Source organism: Bufo gargarizans, chromosome 6 (assembly GCF_014858855.1).
Source record: "Bufo gargarizans isolate SCDJY-AF-19 chromosome 6, ASM1485885v1, whole genome shotgun sequence".
NCBI classification, from domain to species: domain Eukaryota; kingdom Metazoa; phylum Chordata; class Amphibia; order Anura; family Bufonidae; genus Bufo; species Bufo gargarizans.
In genome coordinates, this window is record NC_058085.1 from 387,760,434 (window position 1) to 387,781,171 (window position 20,738).

Below are 20,738 nucleotides of genomic sequence, written 5' to 3' on the forward strand. Positions count from 1 at the left end.
GATCCGCAAAAAAAAACGGTGACGTTCTGTATTTTTTTGCGGATCCGTTATTTTTTGCGGATCCATTGTAATAATGCCTATCCTTGTCCGCAAACTAGAAAAAAATAGGACATGCACTATTTTTTTTGCGGAGCAACGGAACGGACATACTGATGCGGACAGCACACTGTGTGCTGTCCGCGTTTTTTGCAGACCCATTGAAATGAATGGGTCCGCATCCTATCCGCAAAAAAAACGGAACGGACACGGAAACAAAATACGGTCGTGTGCATGAGGCCTTATTCTGCAGGGTTTTCTAGCAGAGTTTAAAGAGGTATTCCGCAGCATGGGGGGGGGGGGTCCTACTGCTGGGACCCCACTAATCACAAATATAGAGGCCTCGTACCCCTCAGGGTCCTTCCCCGAAATGAATGAAGCGGCAGGTCAGACATGCTCTCTGCTATTTCTGGAACTGCCATAGAGATTGAGCAGCCGCTCTGTTCTCCGGGGGTACAGGGTCTCCTTTCTCTTGATTGGTGGGGGTCCCAGTGGTAGGACTCCCCCTCCTCCATCTTGTGGATAGGGCATAACGTGCTACTACAAGAATACCCCCTTTTTAAACCCCCCACATTTCCCAGAACGCATTGCATCAGCATAGTTGTACAAGCACTGCACCAGCAGGGGCTGCAGGGAGGGAGATTTTCAGAGAGGTCTCAGCACAAGGCGGCAGGAAGGTAAGTGACTGATTGCTGGACTGCTGACAGCTGCCATGATGGCCGTCCTGGTGTCAGTCAGCAGAACCGGAAGTGAAGCAGAAGTTTTGCTTGTTTGTCTCATGTCTTGAGTAACACACATTGCATGGTAATAATAATCCAGTATTAATGATTAACTCCTTCCAGGCCGCTCAGACAGCGCTGAGACATTCACTGCTCCAGAAATGCTGCTCAGATCTCTGCTCCCGGTCTGTATGAGGGGAGTCCGCGGTACTGGGACCCCCAGAGCTATGCACCAGCTGGCCAGCACTGCAAAGCCTGCCCTGGATATCTCGGGCATTTACCCTCCGATATCGACCCCCTTCGATGAGCGGGAACAGGTGGACTATGACAAGCTGGAGGAGAACCTGCAAAAGTACTCAAGCATCCCATTCCGAGGTGCGTACGCCAGAACCCGCGCGGTGGGGACTAGTGTTGAGCGAACTTGTGTTTAAAGTTCGGCGTCGGGTTATCGAAGAATCACGTTATGGATTCCGCTACCACGGACCATAACGGAATTTAGAATCCATAACAGGATACTTCGATAACCCGAACTTTAGACACTAGTTCGCTCAACACTAGTAGGGACACATTTCAGTCCAACAATTTTCTGTATTTTTTTCCCCTATATTCGGATATAAACTGAAGCATTACATAGATGGATAGCCCCAACCACTTTTTCCTCTCAACCCCCCCCCCCCATAGGCCCCTTTCACACGAGCGAGTATAAATGGGTCTGTGTACATGTGCGTTGGTTTTCACGCATCACTTGTGCGTTGCGTGAAAATTGCAGCATGTTCTATATTCACACAGTGCCGGCCCCATAGAAGTGAATGGAGCTGCGTGAAAATCGGATCGCATCCGCAGGCAAGTGTGGATTTGATGCGTTTTTCACGGATGGTTGCTAAGAGATGTTTGTAAACATTCAGTTTTTTATCACGCGCGTGCAAAACGCATTAAAATCGCGTGAAAAAAACTGGACAACTGAACGTGATCTCAAACAAAACTTAATTCATTTGATATTGCGCAGTTTTCACTGAACGCTTACAGACCTAATCCGGACACGCTCGTCTGCAAGGGACCTTATACATGCCTCCTCGGATCGGCTGCCCCCGTATACTTTAGGGCTCATGCACACAAGCGTATGTTCGATCCACATCTTTACAGATCGGGTACGGACCCAGTCATTTCAATTGGGCCGCAAAAGATTTGGACAGCACACCATACATCTGTATGTCAGTTCCACAGCCCCGCAAAAAAAGATAGACCATGTCCTATTCTTGTCCGTTTTGCGGACAAGGATAGGACATTTGTAATGGAGTGTAAAAAAAAACATGGTGGCATGCACACGGCCGGAATTCGTGTTTTGCAGATCTGAGATTTGCGGACCTCAGAACAGATACAGTTGTGTGTATGAGACCTTCGACCAGAGATGCCCAACTGGCGGCCCTCCAGCTGTTGTAAAACTACAACTTCCAGCATGCCCGGACAGCCTACAGCTATAAGGGCATTCTGGGAGTTGTAGTTTTGCAACAGCTGGAGGGTAGCAGGTTAAGCATCCCTGCCTTACTGACTTTGTTGGGACTGGCATACTTTCGGGCTCATGCACATGGCTGTATTACAGATCAATTTTGTACGGACCCATAAGAAGGCCACCCCAGAGATGCTTGAGGCCTCTACTGTACCATTTATGCTTCTGATTTCATGTGGAGACATACAGAGGTGGCGTTGTTTCTAAAGAGTATCGCATCCTGTGTGCACCGCCATACGGGCTCTGTGCCAGTGTGCCTGTAAGCTAATGTGTAATAGCCTGCTCCCTAAAAAAAAAAAAAAAGGGTCTTCTTTTTCCTCAAGAACAGCACCTCTCCTGTCCATGTCAGTGTTTGGTTCATTCCCATTCAAGTGAACGGAGCTGAGTTGCAATACCTGACGCAGCCAAGTGATGGGCGTGGCGCTGTTTCTGGGAGAAGAACGCAGGTCCATGTTCCTGAGTGTTTGAGTATCTTCACCTACAGTGACTGATAGGGGGATATGACCCGACCAGAGATTCATTATAATAGTATAAAAGCTAAGAATAGACGCCTAATAATAGCTGCTATCGTGTGGATGACTGACCTAACACAGCTAAGGCCCCTCTGCGGTATTAGGTATTGAATAATGGAATTATGCTGACATAGTAGAAGGTAGCAGGGCGGTATTATCACATTATCACTTTGCTTAAGTATAAATTAGATTAGGGCTCTTGGCCACATTTTGTGTGTGAGTGAGGTTTCTGATGTAGGCTTCTTTTATAAATAACTCTCATAAGTAAGTTGAACAGAATTTAAAAACAAAATATCTGCTTTCCTCCAAAAACAGCGCCACTTCTGTCCACTGGTTAATTGTAGTATTGCACAGTGGCCCATTTTCAGTACCCCAGGCCAATGTATTTGCAAAATAGTTTTTTATTTAATTTTATGCCATGTGTATTCCCAGTATGGTTATGTATGGAAGTGATGGAGTTAACCAATTCTGACAGAGCCCCTGCAGGAGGTGGGGTGTGGACCTGGGTCCGCCCCTAGCTCAGGAGTCTGCAGAGGAGGAAGTGAGAGGAAGCTCCATGTGCTCTACTCCTCATAGGACTGGACCAAAGATCCAGAGAATCTCCTTCTCCGAGGATGTTTTACTGAGACAAACAGACAAAGGCATTGCATCCTACACTTCCCACCTTGCACCCGCACCAAACCTACAATATCAAGGGCACCCCAATTGACATCAGGCAGGAGTATCAACCTCAGGGTGTGCCCCGAGGGAAGAAAGGGTGCGCCCTTCTAACACTGCCCTGGCACTAGTAAGCACTGGGGTGAGGACTACATAGTTACAGTCAGAGCCACTACCACTCCCATTCTTTGTTCCGCACCTTCCGGGCCGCGGCACATTCACTTCAAAGCTACTGGGCAGCAGTACCAGAAACAATCCATGACTAGGTGTGGCGCTCTTTTTTGGAAGAAAGCAGCCATGTTCTGATTTTTATAACAGGGATCAATAGGTGAACAATGTACAAGCTGTTGTTTGTATCTATTTTGTATCAGTTCCTTTGTATTCAATTGTATCATAACTTGTAAATATTACTGTTAACCCTTTGTGGATGAGTAGATTGATGCATCTTAAGGGACATTATTTTGTCTGATTTTAAGTCCAGCGGGTATGCGATTAGCTGTAGACCAGCCCTGATAATGTAAGGGTCCATGTTGTATGTTATTAGTCCAGTTGCCCCCTTCCCTAATTATTGGCCCCAACCAAGAGTGACGCACATCCTAATGTAGAACAGGGAGGCTATTGGAGCTGCACTGCAATTGGCACTGGGTTGGTGGTAGTGAAATTTAGGAGAAAATGGACTTAATGCTTCAGCCCCTTGTTCTAAGCATTTTAGGGTTTAAAGCAAGGATGCCCCACCTGCGGCCTTCCAGCTGTTGCAAAACTACAACTTCCAGCATGCCTGGACAGCCTGCAGCTATTAGCTTACAGCAGGGCATGGTGGGAGTTGTAGTTTTACAAAAGCTGAAGGGCCGCAGGTTGGGCATCCCTGGTCGAAAGCCTCCGTAGCACGTCCATATCCATGAGAAGATGGTCAGTCGTTCAATCAATGTTTGGTCCGTGTTTCCATCTTTTGCTCTCCATATGTCGTCTGTATTCCACTGACACTGCTAGGCTGAAAATAAATTTCGAGAACATATTATGGCAACAATCCAGGAAAAAACCCCGGACCAGACCAGGCTGGCATGCGTATTGTGTCCGAGCTTTTCACAGACCCATAGACTATACTGTGTGTGAGGGATCCGCAATCACAGACGAAATAGGACCCGGACCCACCGTCTGTGGAAAATCACTGGTGTGTGAATACACAAATTAAAGTCAATGGGTATGGGTGCTGTCCGTGATTCACTGACTCGTGAAAGAGGCCTAAGGGTTTGGAGCCTGTTCCACCAAACAAGTCCTATTAATATGTCACTAATGTCTAGTTACAGAACACTCGCATACATGCAGCTTAGGATCTTACTGCGTACAGTTTTATTATTGTGTTCAATGTACATACAGTATACATTAAGGTCACCAGCTCCCTCTAGTGGTGACAGCCGGAATGTTATCTTAGGATTCTATGTCTTTGTCCGTGTTTTCGTGCTCTGTACCTGACCTCCCACCACTATAAAGATATATTAGGAAATTAATCAGCACAAATGTTTTTTTTTACTTCAAAAGGCACAAGGGTGGACATTCACTTTAATTAAAAGAAAGATGAACGAGGCTGGGGAAAAAAACTGAAATACTTGTATGGGACATACAGCAACTCTAACCTTTTTGCAAGGTCAAAGGTCATTTCACAGTGTAGAGTGGTCATGTAGACATTGTATAATGTAATAGTCCTGTTTTCTTCTCACAGGCATAGTTGTTCAAGGGTCAAATGGAGAGTATGCTTACATGAGCAGGGAGGAGAGGCTGGAGATCGTGCACAGGGTCCGTCAGAAGCTCCCTAAGGAGAAGATTCTAATTGCAGGATCAGGATGTGAATGTACGTATCGCATCGCCTCCAGCCTTCATGTAATATGCATCCCACATGTGTTTAACGCCGGCTATAAACTGGAAAAGGGGGGATATGATTGTATGAAGCTATGGATATCTATAACCAGTCATCTGTCCCTGGGCAGCGCCAGCCCCCAAATGCTCCCTGGGCAGCGCCAGCCCCCAAATGCTCCCTGGGCAGCGCCAGCCCCCAAATGCTCCCTGGGCAGTGCCAGCCCCCAAAATCTCCCTTGGCAACGCCGCCCCCCAAATACTCCCTGGGCAGTCCCAGCCCCCAAACGCTCCCTGGGCAGCGCCAGCCCACAAATGCTTCCTGGCCAACGCCGCCCCCTAAATGCTCCCTGGGCAGTCCCAGCCCCCAAAATCTCCCTTGGCAGCGCCAGCCCCCAAAATCTCCCTTGGCAGCGCCAGCCCCCAAAATCTCCCTTGGCAGCGCCAGCCCCCAAATGCTCCCTGGGCAGCGCCACCCCCCAAATGCTCCCTGGGCAGCGCCGCCCCCCAAATGCTCCCTGGGCAGCGCCGCCCCCCAAATGCTCCCTGGGAAGGGCCGCCCCCCAAATGTTCCCTGGCAGCGCCACCCCCTAAATGCTCCCTGGACAGCGCCGCCCCCTAAATGCTCCCTGGACAGCGCCGCCCCCTAAATGCTCCCTGGACAGCGCCGCCCCCTAAATGCTCCCTGGACAGCGCCGCCCCCTAAATGCTCCCTGGACAGCGCCGCCCCCCAAATGCTCCCTGGGCAGCGCCTCCCGCAAGCATAACTCCGTGCAACTGTGTGCATGATTTGCAGGGAACCGTACAGTTCATCTACCTTATCATGGGTGGAGAAGGAATCTACAGTCATGTGATTAATGAGAGTCAAAGTTGTCACCATGGATCAGAGTATCAACAACATTTCGGACAGCTGCTGAAATTGGAGCTCCCAAAAACAAAATGCAGATTTCCCCTGAGGGTCTTTTATCTTCTTCCCTGCCTTTTTACGAGGCCCAGTGTGAGGACATAATGAAGGGCAATCTATGATACAACAATCCTATCGGAGATCATTTACATGGGAGACGAAAGGATCATTTGTCCCCATACAGTCTGCGGTTTACACAGGGAGATCTGCAGCCAATCTAATTCTCAGCCTGACAGAACGTTAAAATAAATAACTGCATTAAGTAATTCTATGATAAAATCAGGGGAACCTAGACCAAGGTATCAACCAAGGCTATAGGGGCACTCGGATAGTGAGAGGTGAGATAAACACCCCACCTCCCCTCGGGTGCACCCGATAAATTGCACTATAAACTACTGATCTATATTGTAATCCAGTAGCAGTGCCTCACTGCAATCGCCCTTCTACTAGTAAGAAAACGCTGCTGATATAAATCACAGCCTTTCCTATTGGAAGGGTGAAAGACAAGAGGGATCACGCAAGAGACTGAAAACCAAATAATTAGCGCTCGTGTACATGCGCTCAAAAACCTATCTAGTCTCCTATTGTGGCCCAAGAGTTTCACCTCCCTTAACTCGACGCGTTTCTATGTGGGGTATCGCGCCCCCACATGTCATCAGAAGCTTAATTTGATGAAAAGAAGAACAATCGGTGCAAGAAGTATGCAGTCCACACCTAATGGCGTGTGGACCGCATGTGCCCGGCGCTAGGATGGCCGTTCTGCTGCCAACAAACACAAGCGAGCGAGCTTCAATGTTTCTTGCCTTGGTGGATACAGTTCAGTCATTAAACAGCCAGCTCATAGATTCCAATGGTCAATATGTCATGTTTCATTTCACCTGTGGGGGCACTGTAGGGAAATTGAACACTTCCTTCCAGGTTCTCCTTCAGATTACAGATGATCACTGACGGTCCTGGCAGCAGGGCACCCTGTGATAGGCTTGTCATAGATCATCTATCAGAGATACCCATTCTGGTTAAAGGAGACCTCTGTAGGAGACCATATGTACAGTAGTTTGACACTGCAATCAAATTCTCACCATCTTTCTTTTACTTCTTAGACTATGGAATATATTTTGGCAAGAAGTAGAGGAACAAGGGGAGTAAGATTGCATGATCAGACTACATACAGGCTTTGTTTGTAGTCTGTAACCATGGAGACATACAAAGTCACATTATTGTTGCATTTTTAGGTTCCATGTCTGATTTAAATATGCTGTTTCCTTATCTGTAATTTTACGAGCAATTTATATGTATGTTCTTGTACTATTCCAAGCAACACAGGCCACTATTGAAATGAGCCGTCAGATGGGAGAGGCTGGAGCAGAAGCCGTTCTTGTGGTGACACCGTGCTACTATCGAGGCAGAATGACTAGTTCTGCTCTAGTTCATCATTACACTAAGGTATTCTTGCAGCTAGGGTTTAAATCCCCCTATGGCAAAGTCAGGAATGTTAAATATCCGCCATAAGGAGAGTTGTGACTGGATGTTGCATAGATAAGAGAAGATGCCTTTATTGTTACTGTACAATACAATGTAATACAATGTATAATACAATGAAATGTTGTTTGGAGCAATCCTAGATGCCATGGACAGAGGAACAAGAACTGACATTTAAACGAAAGCATTACACTAGAAAAAAACAACAACATTGCACTAGAAGGCATTACTATTCACAGCATAGGGCAGGTATGTTCCTCTACAGTGCTTGGAAGACCTTATCAAGTCTCTTAATTCTAGGTTGCAGACTCTTCCCCTGTGCCCGTTATCCTCTACAGTGTGCCTGGGAACACGGGGCTGGACCTGCCTGTGGATGCTGTTGTTGCCTTGGCAAAACACCCCAACATCATAGGGATCAAGGATAGTGGAGGAGATGTAAGTCGCTAACTGGATAGAATGTCTATTCCTTTGCATACTTGTAAAATTATATGGATGTTCCCAGGGGTGGGATTAAAATTTGAACTATGTACAGTTTCCCTACTTTAATAGACTGAAAAATGCAGAATTTCCTGTGGTGTAGCATGGCAAACTAAAAATGAAATAAAACAATTACAATATTTCAAATATAACCAGAACCAAGCTCAGTACAAACAGTACCAGAACTAAGGTTCCACTCAGAACAGGCCTCACTCACCATGGTCGACCAAAGAAGTTGAGTGCACGTGCTCAGCGTCATATCCAGAGGTTGTATGGGTGCTGCCAGCATTGCTGCAGAGGTAACAGGGGTGGGGGTCATCCTGTCAGTGCTCAGACCATACACCACACACTGCATGGTTGTGATCCCAGAAGGAAGGAAGCCTCTTCTAAAGATGATGCACAAGAAAGTCTGCAAACAGTTTGCTGAAGACAAGCAGACTAAGGACATGGATTACTGGAACCACGTCCTGTGGTCTGATGAGACCAAGATAAACTTATTTGGTTCAGATGGTGTTAAGTGTGTGTGGTGGCAACCAGGTGAGCAGTACAAAGACAAGTGTGTCCTGCCTACAGTCAAGAATGGTGGTGGGGGTGTCATGGTTTGGGGCTGTATGAGTGCTGCCGGCTGTGGGGAGCTACAGTTCATTGAGGGAACCATGATTGCCAACATGTACTGTGACATACTGAAGCAGAGCATGATCCCCTGCCTAAACTGCGCCGCAGGGCAGTATTCCAATGTGATAACGACCCCAAACAAACCTCTAAGACAAGCACTGCCTTGCTAAAGAAACTGAGGGTAAAAGTGTTGGACTGGCCAAGAATGTCTCCTCAAACGGAAGGTGGAGGAGCGCAAAGTCTCTAACATCCACTAGCTCCGTAATGTCGTCATTGAGGATAGAAGAGGATTCCAGTGGAATCTGTGAAGCTCTTGTGACCTCCATGCCCAAGAGAGTTAAGGCAGTGCTGGAAAATAATGGTGGGCACACAAAATATTGACACTTTGGGCACAATTTGGCCGTTCTCACTTAGGGGTGTACTCACTTTTGTTGCCAGCAGTTTAGACATTAAAGGGGTTATCCCATCATAGACAATGGGGGCCTATCGCTAGGATATGCCCCCATTGTCTGATAGGTGCGGGTCCCACCGCAGCGGTGGGACCCGCACCTACAAGCAGAACGGAGCGGAGAAACTTGAGGAGGGCGCACTGCGGTGCGCTCCCATTTACTTCAATGGGAGAGGCGGAGAGCTGCGCCTGGTGGTGGACGGACCCCGGGAAACCCGGGGTCCTCCAGCCACAACTCTCCCCGGCTCCGTTCTCCTTGTAGGTGCGGGTCCCAGCGGTGGGACCCGCACCTATCAGACAATGGGGGCATATCCTAGCGATAGGCCCCCATTGTCTGTGATGGGACAACCCCTTTAATGGCTGTGTGGAGTTATTTTGAGGGCACACAAGTTTACACTGTTATACAAGCTGTACGCTGACTACTGTACATTGTATCAAAGTGTCAGATCTTCAGTGTTGTCCCATGAAAAGATAGAATTAAATATTTACGAAAATGTGAGGGGTGGACTCATCGTTAAGATGCTGTACAAATGTGTTTCCTGGTTTGTGTGGCCGCACCACAAAAGTTAGGACATGTGCTATTCTTTGCCGCATCTTGCGGATCACGGACCCATTGATGACAACGGGCCTGCACTGCAGGGAGCACATGACCACTGCCGTGTTTCAATAGTTACATTTCTGATCAGATGCAGTTAGGCCTCATGCACACGACTGTATATTGTATCTGTGTCCGATCAGCATTTTTTTGCGGATGCACAGGGATTCATTTCTGTGTCTGCCAAAAATAATAATGCACAGCACACAAATGTAATCTGTGTGCGGTCCGCATCCGTGTGTCCGTTTAGCAAATTATAGAACATGTCCTGACGTACTTTTGAAATACTTTCCAACACATATTTGCATTATTTTTAACACGATGAAGTAATTGTTACTCAAATTAAGATGTCCATAGGTTGATACTTAAGAACTATCCACATTCTACAAGTCATTATTAGAATAATAAATAAGATAATAATGAGATCAATCAGCAGAATCGAACCTACCTGTTGATGGTTTCCAGTAGCCCCTTTTTTTTAACATCTGATAGAAAGTAGCATAAACCAAAACTGGAAAAAGTTATTAATAGTATTTTATATTTCACAAACAGAAGTGGAGGTTTGCTTTAAGAAATCAGCAGATCTAGGCTACCTGCACACCTTGCATATTTTAATGCAAAAATTTTTTATTTATTTTTTGTGTGCAAATTCGCACAAACAATTGACATGCTGCACATTTTAAAATTCAAATGGCAGGTGAATTTCTGCAAGTAAAAAATACGCAAAATCTGTTCTGAAAAATCACACCTAATCCGCATTGTATGCAGTTACCCTTAGGCTCTGTTCACACTGATGTCGGAGGCCTCTGTCGACAGATTGGACAGGAGGTAGTATCCTTGAAGAATTTGGCCTTGTTATAAATGGAAGCTACAGTGCAAGTGTGAACATAGCCTAAAGCGCCCCTTTTAAAGGTCAGCATTTCAATAATGACTATGTGCTTGGACATCATCAAACCCCGAACTGGGGTTCGTTGAGAAATTACTATGTTGCCACTGTATCTATTCAGGGTAAGTGAGGGTCCACTTTTAGTTATTTGTGAAATGACCCCAAAACAGGATAAACCCAGGAGAATCTCAAAGGATGCCTTATGGTCCTTTTTAAAAAGAAAGGGGGTCATCTGATGCTTGACCTCATGGGCCTCCAAGACCTGTTATATTAATTCTGGGTCCACAGGAGGTTCATTTTCTTCACAAGTCTGGCCCCATCATAAATCAGAAGCGATGTCTCATCATATAGGTCAAGCAGATTTGCGGTCACTCTCATGTATCTAAATGTAGATGGGGACGGTGATGATGTCATCAATTTATTCTAAGCAATGACATCATCATTTTTCTATTTATGCTTCAGATCACACGTATGGGACTTATAATACATAAAACCCAGCACCTGGACTTCCAGGTGCTATCTGGATCTGCAAGCTTCCTCCTGGCAGGATACGCAGTTGGTAAGTATAATCATAAAACTTCTTGCAACCCCCTCCTCCCATGCAACCACTATTCCTGCAGCTAGTCGAGATTGCTTAATCAGTCCAGCCCGCTCCGTCTGTTTCCTATACGTATATACCGTACATGTCACGTCACTGTATATACTGTCATTGTATAATACTGTTAAGGGGGCCCTGACACTAAAATATTTTAGTCCTCCTCCTGGGTGGGCCCCTTCTGAGTTCGGGCTCCAAAACAGCCGCTTCTCCTGCTTCCCGTATATAGCTAACCTGCTGCTCTCCTGTCTTTAGGTGTAACAGTCGCACAGCTGTTGATGAATTAGGCATATTTTTATTAGTCTCACTACTGTTGGTTGTTTTTCACTAAGACAGGTTCATATTCACTTAGACTGGTCTAATTTATTTGTGCATGAAAAATAGTCGCATCTGTGCGGAGACAAGTCACACGTCTCCCTGAAAGTGCAACTTTTAATGCAAAAAAAAGTCTGACTTTACCACTCAAAACTGTCCAATAAAAATAAACCAGCCCTGGAGGGGAGTAAAAATTTGACTGTTTTTGCTCCTAATTTATGCATAAAAAGCACACCTAAATAAATCGAAAAACGTCGCAAAAAATAGACAACTTGTGAATTAGTGTAAAACTTCTAAATAGTCGAACAAGACGCAAAAGCCTCCACAACTCTCTGGTTTGAGAGCTGCATTATACAAGCAGACAAAGAATGCGAGTTTGTGAGCTTTCACGTGTTTGATTTCAAGTGTGTGTTTGTATTAAATGTGTGACTTTAGATTACGTGAGGGAGTATCTGTGAGAGCTATATTATTTGTGTGCAATGCTGAGTGGCTGTGCCTGACCTTATTGTACTCTATACCAAGTCAGAGCAGTGTAGTCTAGTTTATACACTGTGACTTGCTTTTGCTGCCAGGTTTATTGCATAGCAGCTGAGAGTATACTGTGATTACATTTTTTTTTTTTTCTCTTCCTTCTCCGGGGTGTTGCACAGGTGAGTAATTAGGGTGTGGCTATCTAATTAGGAGAAGTTAAATAGCCAGTCTTAAAGGGAGTCTGTCACCTCCATATGGCCATATACAGCGCTTACATGGCTCTGTAGCACACCTATACAGGATTGTAACTGTACCTTTGTCTTTAGACTTGCACCAGCAGGAAAAACGGAGTTTAATTCATATGCAAATGAGCACTCGCAAGTGCCCAGGGGAGGCGTTCAGTGTGTAGGTGCCCAGGCTGCTCTGCCTTCTTTTCACTTTACTCCTCCCCCAGCCTCTTCCTTTGCCCGCCCTCCAAGTCCGGACCTATCGATGAGGCAAGAGACTTGGAGGGCGGGCAAAGGAAAGAGGCTGGGGAGGAGTAAAGTGAAAAGAAGGCAGAGCAGCCTGGGCACCTACACACTGAATGCCGCCCCTGGGCACTTGCGAGTGCTCATTTGCATATTAATTAAACTCCGTTTTTCCTGCTGGTGCAAGTCTAAAGAAAAGAACAAAGGTACGGTTACAATCCTGTATAGGTGTGCTACAGAGCCATGTAAGCACTGTATATGGCCATATGGAGGTGACAGACTCCCTTTAAGGGCAGCTCAGTCCTTTGAATCCAGAGGAAAAAAAGGAAGTCTAGTTTGATAGCTGCACTTATACAAGCAGACGACGCGAGTTTGTGAGCATTCACATGTTTGATTTCCAGTGTGTGTTTGTATTAAGTGTGTGACTTTAGATTACGTGACTTTAGGAGGGGACTACAGTAAGTCAGGTTCTTATCACTGCACTATATTGTAATTTTTCTCTTTTCCTGCGTGATCCCCATATGTGTTCCATTATTGACAGCGCAGTCCGGTGTATATCTTGTCTGATGTATGCAGTCCTGGAAAAGCCGTTTGAGGGTGCATATCTTTGTTCTAAATGTAAGCAAATTGCCCGTTTGGAATCGCACATCGTCTTTCTAACCGGCGAGTTTCAACACTGAGAAGCGTTGACAATTTGGAAAAGAGTTTGCTGCTCACTGAGCAAGCGCTCTATGGGGTAGATGTGGGGGAGGGTGGTAGCGAGGAGGCTCAAGAAAGTGAGGTGGATAGCTGGGTAACAGTTAGAAAGCGGGGTAGAGGGAAGAGTGCCAGGGAGGCTAGCCCTGATCTGACACACACCAACAAGTTTGCCAGCTTGGCAGATGAGGGGGATGTCAGTTCTGCTGCAGCCGGACACTTCCTCTGCCAGTCAGGGGAATGTCAGCTCCAGTAAGCAGATTGGGTCACTGTCACTAGTGGGGTACCTCAGGGGTCAGTATTGGGCCCTATTCTCTTCAATATATTTATTAATGATCTTGTAGAAGGCTTGCACAGTAAAATAAAAAATTTTGCCGATGACACTAAACTGTGTAAAGTAATTAACATGGAAGAGGACAGTATACTACTACAGAGGGATCTGGATAGACTGGAGGCTTGGGCAGAGAAGTGGCAGATGAGGTTTAACACTGACAAATGTAAGGTTATGCACATAGGAAGGAATAATGCAAGTCACCCGTACATACTAAACAGTAAAACACTTGGTAACACTGACATGGAAAAGGACCTAGGAATTTTAGTGAACAGCAAACTAAGCTGTAGAAACCAGTGTCAGGCAGCTGCTGCCAAGGCCAATAAGATAATGGGTTGCATCAAAAGGGGCATAGATGCCCGTGATGAGAACATGTGATGAGGGGACATCCTCTGCGTCTGGAGGAAAGGAAGTTTGTACACAAACATAGAGGATTCTTTACGGTAAGAGCAGTGAGACTATGGAGCTCTCTGCCTGAGGAGGTGGTGATGGTGAGTACAATAAAGGAATTCAGGAGGGGCCTGGACGTATTTCTGGAGGGTAATAATATTACAGGCTATAGCTACTAGAGAGGGGTCGCTGATCCAGGGAGTTATTCTGATGCCTGATTGGAGTCGGGAAGGAATTTTTTATTCCCCTAAAGTGGGGAAAATTGGCTTCTACCTCACAGGGTTGTTTTTTTTGTTTTGTTTTTTGCCTTCCTCTGGATCAACTTGCAGTATAAGACCACTTTTACATTAGCGTTTTTTAGGGATACGTCATGGATCTGCAAAAACGCTTCCGTTACAATAATACAACCGCATGCATCCGTCATGAATGTATCCTGTTTTATTATGTCTTCTATAGCCATTACGAATCTGTCTTGAACACCATTGAAAGTCAATGGGGGACGGATCAGTTTTCTATTGTGTCAGCAAAAACGGATCCGTCCCCATTGACTTAGGCCTCATGCACACAACCGTATGTATTGTGTGGTTCGGAAAAAATACGGATGACATCTGTGTGCATTCCATATTTTGCGGAACGGAACAGCTGGCCCCTAATAGAACAGTCCTATCCTTATGCGGACAATAGTAGGACATGTTCTATTTTTTTTGCGGAACAGAAATACGGAAACGGAATGCAGACGGAGTAACTTCAGGTTTTTTTTTTTTTTTGCAGACCCATTGAAATGAATGGTTCCATATACGGTGCGCAAAAAAGATCCATCTTTCTCCGCACCACATCACGGACATGGAACGAAATGCATTCTGGTGCACTCCGTTTCGTTCACTTCAGTTTTGTCCCCATTACCAATGGGGACAAAACTGAAGCGTTTTCTTCCGCTATTGAAAACGCTAATGTGAAAGTAGCCTACCAGGCTGAACTGGATGGACAGATGTCTTTTTTCGTCCTTTTCATAAACTATGTTACTATGTAACAGACACAATTTCAGTAGTAAATGCGGCTAATAAAGTTAGATTGGCTAAAACAGAATTTATTCTACTAAAAACGGACGCAAACACTATAGTAAATGTGCCCCGGTGACTTGTCCATTCCTGGGTGGTGTTAGTGAGGAGGGGGCTGATTGTGGTTGGAAGCTGCACGAAGTTCAGGTGTCAGCATCTCGCTGGTGTAGTCCAGGGGACATGCAGTTTCTTCAAAAATTAGTGCGGAATAAAAAGTTGCAGAGTATAAAAGTTCTTCATAGAATCTGCAATCGCGTCTTCTTCTGGGAGTAACACGCCGTGCATCACCTGGCTCCCAATCTGCAGCCAGATCAGACAGATGGTGATTTTCTCACTTTTTTTTTTTTTTTGTAGCAGCTCAATGTTATCAAAAATGTTAACAGCTTTTTCTTTCACTTACAGTAGTTGTTGACTGAGGGTCACGTAGGGTTGATGTTCTCTGTCCTGATAACTCTCTCTTGATGTTTTTCCTACTGAGGAAATAGAAAGCTGAGGGTCCTTGCAAAAAGAGCATGTTGGCCCCTTCCTTCCTCCAGGAAACATACAACTTTAACCCCTTCAGGACTCAGCCCTATTTCACCTTAAGGACCAGGCCTTTTTTTGCAAATCTGACCAGTGTCACTTTAAGTGGTGATAACTTTAAAACGCTTTTACTTATCCAGGCCGTTTTGAGATTGTTTTCTAGTCACATATTGTACTTCATGACAGTGGTAAAATTGAGTAAAAAAAAAAAAATTATTTATTAAAAAAATATCACATTTACCAAAAATGTGGAAAAACTTGCAAATTTCCAAATTTCGACTTCTCTACTTTTATAATAGATAGTAATACCTCCAAAAATAGTTATTACTTTACATATGTCTACTTCATGTTTGGATCATTTTGTGAATGCCATTTTATTTTTTGGGGACGTTAGAAGGCTTAGAAGTTTAGAAGCAAATCTTAAAACTTTTTCAGAAAATTTCCAAAACCCACTTTTTAAGGACCAGTTCGGGTCTGAAGCCACTTTGTGAGGCTTACATAATAGAAACCACCCAAAAATGACCCAATTTTAGAAACTACACCCCTCAAGGTATTCAAAACTGATTTTACAAACTTTGTTAACCCTTTTAGGTGTTCCACAAGAATTAATGGAAAATAGAGATTACATTTCAGAATGTCACTTTTTTGGCAGTTTTTCTATTGTAATCTATTTTTTTTTCCAGTTACAAAGCAAGGGTTAACAGCCAAACAAAACTCAATATTTATGGCCCTGATTCTGTAGTTTACAGAAACACCCCATATGTGGTCGTAAACTGCTGTACGGGCACACGGCATTGTGCCGAAGGAAAGGAACACAATATGGTTTTTGGAAGGCAGATTTCACTGGGATAATTTTAAGTTGTCATGTCACATTTGAAGACCCCAAGAGTAGAAACTCCAAAAAAGTGACCCCATTTTGGAAACTACGGGATAAGGTGGCAGTTTTTTGGGTACTATTTTAGGGTACATATGATTTTTGGTTGCTCTATATTGCACTTTTTGTGAGGCAAGGTAACAAAAAATAGCTGTTTTGGCACTGTTTTTATTTTTTTTGTTATTTACAACGTTTATCTGACAGATTAGATCATGTGGTATTTTTATAGACCAGGTTGTTACGGATGCGACAATACCAAATATGACTACTGTTTTGGTTGTTTGTTTCAGTTTTAAATGATAGAGCATCTTTGAAAAAAAAAAATAAGATTTTTTTTTTTTAGTGTCTCCACATTCTGAAAGCTGTATTATTTTTTTTTTTTTTTAGGAGACTGTCTTCAGTAGGGGTTAATTTTTTTTTGGTATGAGATGACTGTTTGGTACTATTTTAGGGTGCATATGACTTTTTTATCGCTTGCGATTACACTTTTTTGTGATGTAAGGTGACAAAAAATTGCTTTTTTGACATCGTTTTTATATTATTTTTTTTACAGTGTTTACCTGAGGGGTTAGTTCATGTAATATTTTTATAGAGCAGGTTCTTACGGACATGGCGATACCTAATATGTCCACTTTCTTTTATTTATGTAAGTTTTAGACAATTATTATATAATTTTTTAAACAAAAAAAAAAATAGTTTGTGTCTCCATAGTCGGAGCCATAGTTTTAAATTTTTAGGGCGATTGTCTTAGGTAGGGGCTCATTTTTTTGTGGGATGAGGTGATGGTTAGATTGGTACTATTTTGGGGGGCATATGCCTTTTTCCCCCTGCTTGGTTTTGCACTTTTATTGATGTAAGGGGACAAAAGTTTTTTTTTGTTTTTTTTTAGCAGTTTTTATTAAAATTTTTTGACGGTGTTCATCTGAGGGGTTAGGCCATGTGATATTTTTATAGAGCCAGTCGTTCCGGACATGGCAATACTTAATATGTATACTTTTTTTTCTCTATTTTTTACCCCCTGCCGCGGATCGGGCGGGCGCAGATCCTGCACCCGCCTGATCACTGTACATGTACGGCGCAGGTCCTCTATGGGTTAAAGTGGTTCTCCGATGGGGGTCTGACAAAAGGGACCACTCGTGGTCTCCTGTTAGTGCAGCAGCCTCCTCACAGCTTTCCTTAGGCCAGTGACGACACGTTCATTGGTCACATGGCCTAGGAGCAACTCAGTCCCATTCAAGTAAATGGGGCTAAGCACGATACCAAGCACAACCACTATACAATGTACAGCGCTGTGTCTGGTAATTTGCGGGACTCACTGGAGCTCCGTGACCTCCTCAAACAGCTGATTAGCGGCTGCCCTGGGTGTCGTACCCCCACTGATCTTGAGGATAGGTCATCCGAATAAAACACTTGGAAAACCCCTTTAAATCCTTTCATATTAAAAATGGACAAAGACCTGCAGTGATGGATAACATCAGCGTCGGTCCATCTGATTGCAGGGGTGATCCCAGACAGCCGAAGCACACCATGTGTAGTGTAGTCTGGGAAGCTAGCAACCATTTTACTTAAAGGGGTTATCCCATGATTAATGTAAAAAATGAAAATCGGAGATCATATAGAACATGACAGTCTTTCTAACACAGCTAGAACCAGCCCTGTACCTCACATGGATCCAGAGATCTCCACATTCATTGCTCTCCTAGATTTATATCAAGCTGACAGCTCAAGGGGAGGGTCTTTTCTTCTCCAAATCAGGGTGTGTGTCCATGCTCTACCTATCACAGCTCAGGGGTCGTGTCTATACTGTTGGAGCTTTCCCCCTATCAGAGCTCAGGAGGCGTGTCTCAGCTCTCCCTATCACAGCTCAAGGGGCGTGTCTCAGCTCTCCCTTTCACAGCTCAGGAGGCAGTTGAAGGATGAAACTGAGCATGTGCGGCCATCTCAGTGAGCAGGACAAAGACATAAGAAAAAGAACAAACAGCAGGTGGCGCTATACAGATACATTTTATTGAATAACTTAGTGGCTATGCAAAATTTCTCATTACACGCATAGCCACTAAGTTACCACAGGCAACCGCATAGCCACATGGTACCTTGGAACCGAACCTGAGTTCGGGAACTGGTTTTTTTTACAGTATAAATCAATTTCTGAAGTTACATACCAAAGGGGGAATGTGCGGGCCTCGCATCTGTAGAGGGGATGCCTGTCCCGGGGCTGCACGAGTAATGCGCACCTTCCTTTCCCCTAGTGGGATAAGCAGGTGTAGGCCGGATCCCACGTGTTGCGATTGAGCGTCTGACTTCACTTGTTCACTGGAGTGATGATGCCGGTATAAAACAGCGTGGAAGCCACGGAGGGTCCTGATCTGAGGTCTTAACATGTTGGCCCCTGATGCTCTGGTGCCAGTGATTGCGAGTCCCCCATATGGGGAGCCCTTTTTTCTGTTACAAGTAGCCTTTGGGGGTATTATAGACAAGATTACTACACATAGGTGTTTGTGTATATATACATATATTTCCCAAGCTGGGGGTATACATTGATTGTTCCTTTCTTGCCAAAAGGTATCTAAGGAAGCTCAAAAAAGGCCAAAAAAGAGTTTCAAATGCATCTCTTGCTTTAAGAAACTCCCTGAGCAATATACAAAAAAAATATGCAAAGAATGCATTTCAAGTATTGTGAGAGAGGAACAACCGTCTATGATGATGGACTTAAGGACTATATTACATGATGGAGTTAAATCCTCTCTGGCTTCATTAAAAGAATGGGGTTAGACATGGGTCTCCGTCCCTAAACCCAGAAGGTGCAGATTGCAACGCTAAGCGTCTTTTATAAATTTTTTACTCAAATTTTGCCGAACACAGATGGATTAAAAGATTCTCCAGGGCAACGTTTGAAACCCTTTATTAGACCTAGAATCCCGACCTGGGACTTAAACATATTCTTACAAGGTCTAACAGGGAGCCCCTTTGAGCCTCTAGAAGAGGCCTCAGTTAAAAGCCTCTCCCTTAAGACAGCCTTCCTTTATAGCAATTTCTTCGGCTAGGAGATTAGGGGAAATTCAGGCCTCCTCTATCAGACATCCTGATTTAACTATATTGGACGACAGAATTATTTTTAGACCGGATCCGGGTTTCCTTCCAAAAGTAGTTTGACTTCCATAGAAACCAGGAGATAGTATTTCCTTCTTTCTATAATAACCCTAAAAATCCCAAAGAGGAGTAATTATATTCCTTAGATGTCAGGCGTATAGTACTAAGGTACCTTAAAGTTTCCAAAGGGTTCAAAAAGGTTGACAATCTTCTAGTTCAGTTTTGGGGAGAAAAATAAAGGGAAAGCTGCCTCTAAGGCCTCCATTGCTAGGTGGATAAAACGGACAATCTGTGATTGTTACTTGTGTTCAAAATCTTCCATGCCCAGTTAAGATTAAGGCGCATTCCACCAGGGCAGTCTCCTCTTCTTATGCAGAAAAAGTGGGTGCGTCTTTGGAGCAGATCTGTAAGGCTGCGACCGGGTCCATGTACATACCTTCATTAAGCATTACAGGCTCGACTTGTCAGGATCTTCCGATCTATCCTGTGGTAGGAAGGTCCTCCTAGCTATAGCCCCCCTCCCCCGTTAAAGGGCTCTGCAGTTTTTTTTAAACTGATGATCTATCCTCTGGTGGATAGATCATCAGCATCTGATCGGCAGGGGTCCGATCACTGGGCCTGCGGTAAACCGTGAGAATGCCGGTGCGCTACTGCCAGCGGCACTGCCTTCTCAAACAGTTGATCGGCAGGGGTCTCGGGTGTCGGACCCCCGCCGATCAGATGCTGATGATCTATCCACCAGTCCTGATCAAAAGTTTAAGACCACTTGAAAAATGGCAAAAAATTTCATTTTACATTGTTGGATCTTAACAAGGTTCCAAGTAGAGCTTCAACGTGCAACAAGAAGAAATGAGTGAGACAAAACATTTTTTGAGCATTCAATTAATTGAAAATAACGAATAAACTGAAACAGGCTGTTTTTCAGCTGATCAAAATTTTAGGACCACATGCCTTTAAAAGGCCAAATCTGTGCAAAGATTTGGATTCATTGTCATTTTCTGTCAGGTAGTCACACGTTGTGATGGCAAAGGCAAAAAAACTCTTCCTTTTTGAACGTGGTTGGGTTGGGTTGTTGAACTGCATAAGCAGGGTCTCTCACAGCGCGCCATCGCTGCTGAGGTGGGACGCAGTAAGACAGTCATTTGGAATTTCTTAAATGATCCTGAGGGTTATGGAACAAAAAAGTCAAGTGGAAGACCCAAAAAAAATTCATCAGCACTGAGCCAGAGGATCCAATTGG

At 44.5% G+C, this 20,738-nt stretch overlaps 1 protein-coding gene across 1 annotated transcript in view; it reads left to right on the forward strand.

The window, feature by feature from the left end:
• The first annotated feature begins 652 nt into the window (after positions 1-652).
• Positions 653-20,738, forward strand: part of LOC122942538 (4-hydroxy-2-oxoglutarate aldolase, mitochondrial-like) — a 46,856-nt gene continuing 26,770 nt past the window's right edge. The window contains exons 1-6 of the mRNA XM_044300189.1: positions 653-713; positions 879-1,130; positions 5,152-5,280; positions 7,502-7,629; positions 7,966-8,100; positions 11,149-11,245. Coding sequence (XP_044156124.1) covers positions 917-1,130; positions 5,152-5,280; positions 7,502-7,629; positions 7,966-8,100; positions 11,149-11,245 — 703 coding nt within the window. The 5' untranslated portion in view covers positions 653-713; positions 879-916. The remainder of the gene's footprint in view (positions 714-878; positions 1,131-5,151; positions 5,281-7,501; positions 7,630-7,965; positions 8,101-11,148; positions 11,246-20,738) is intronic.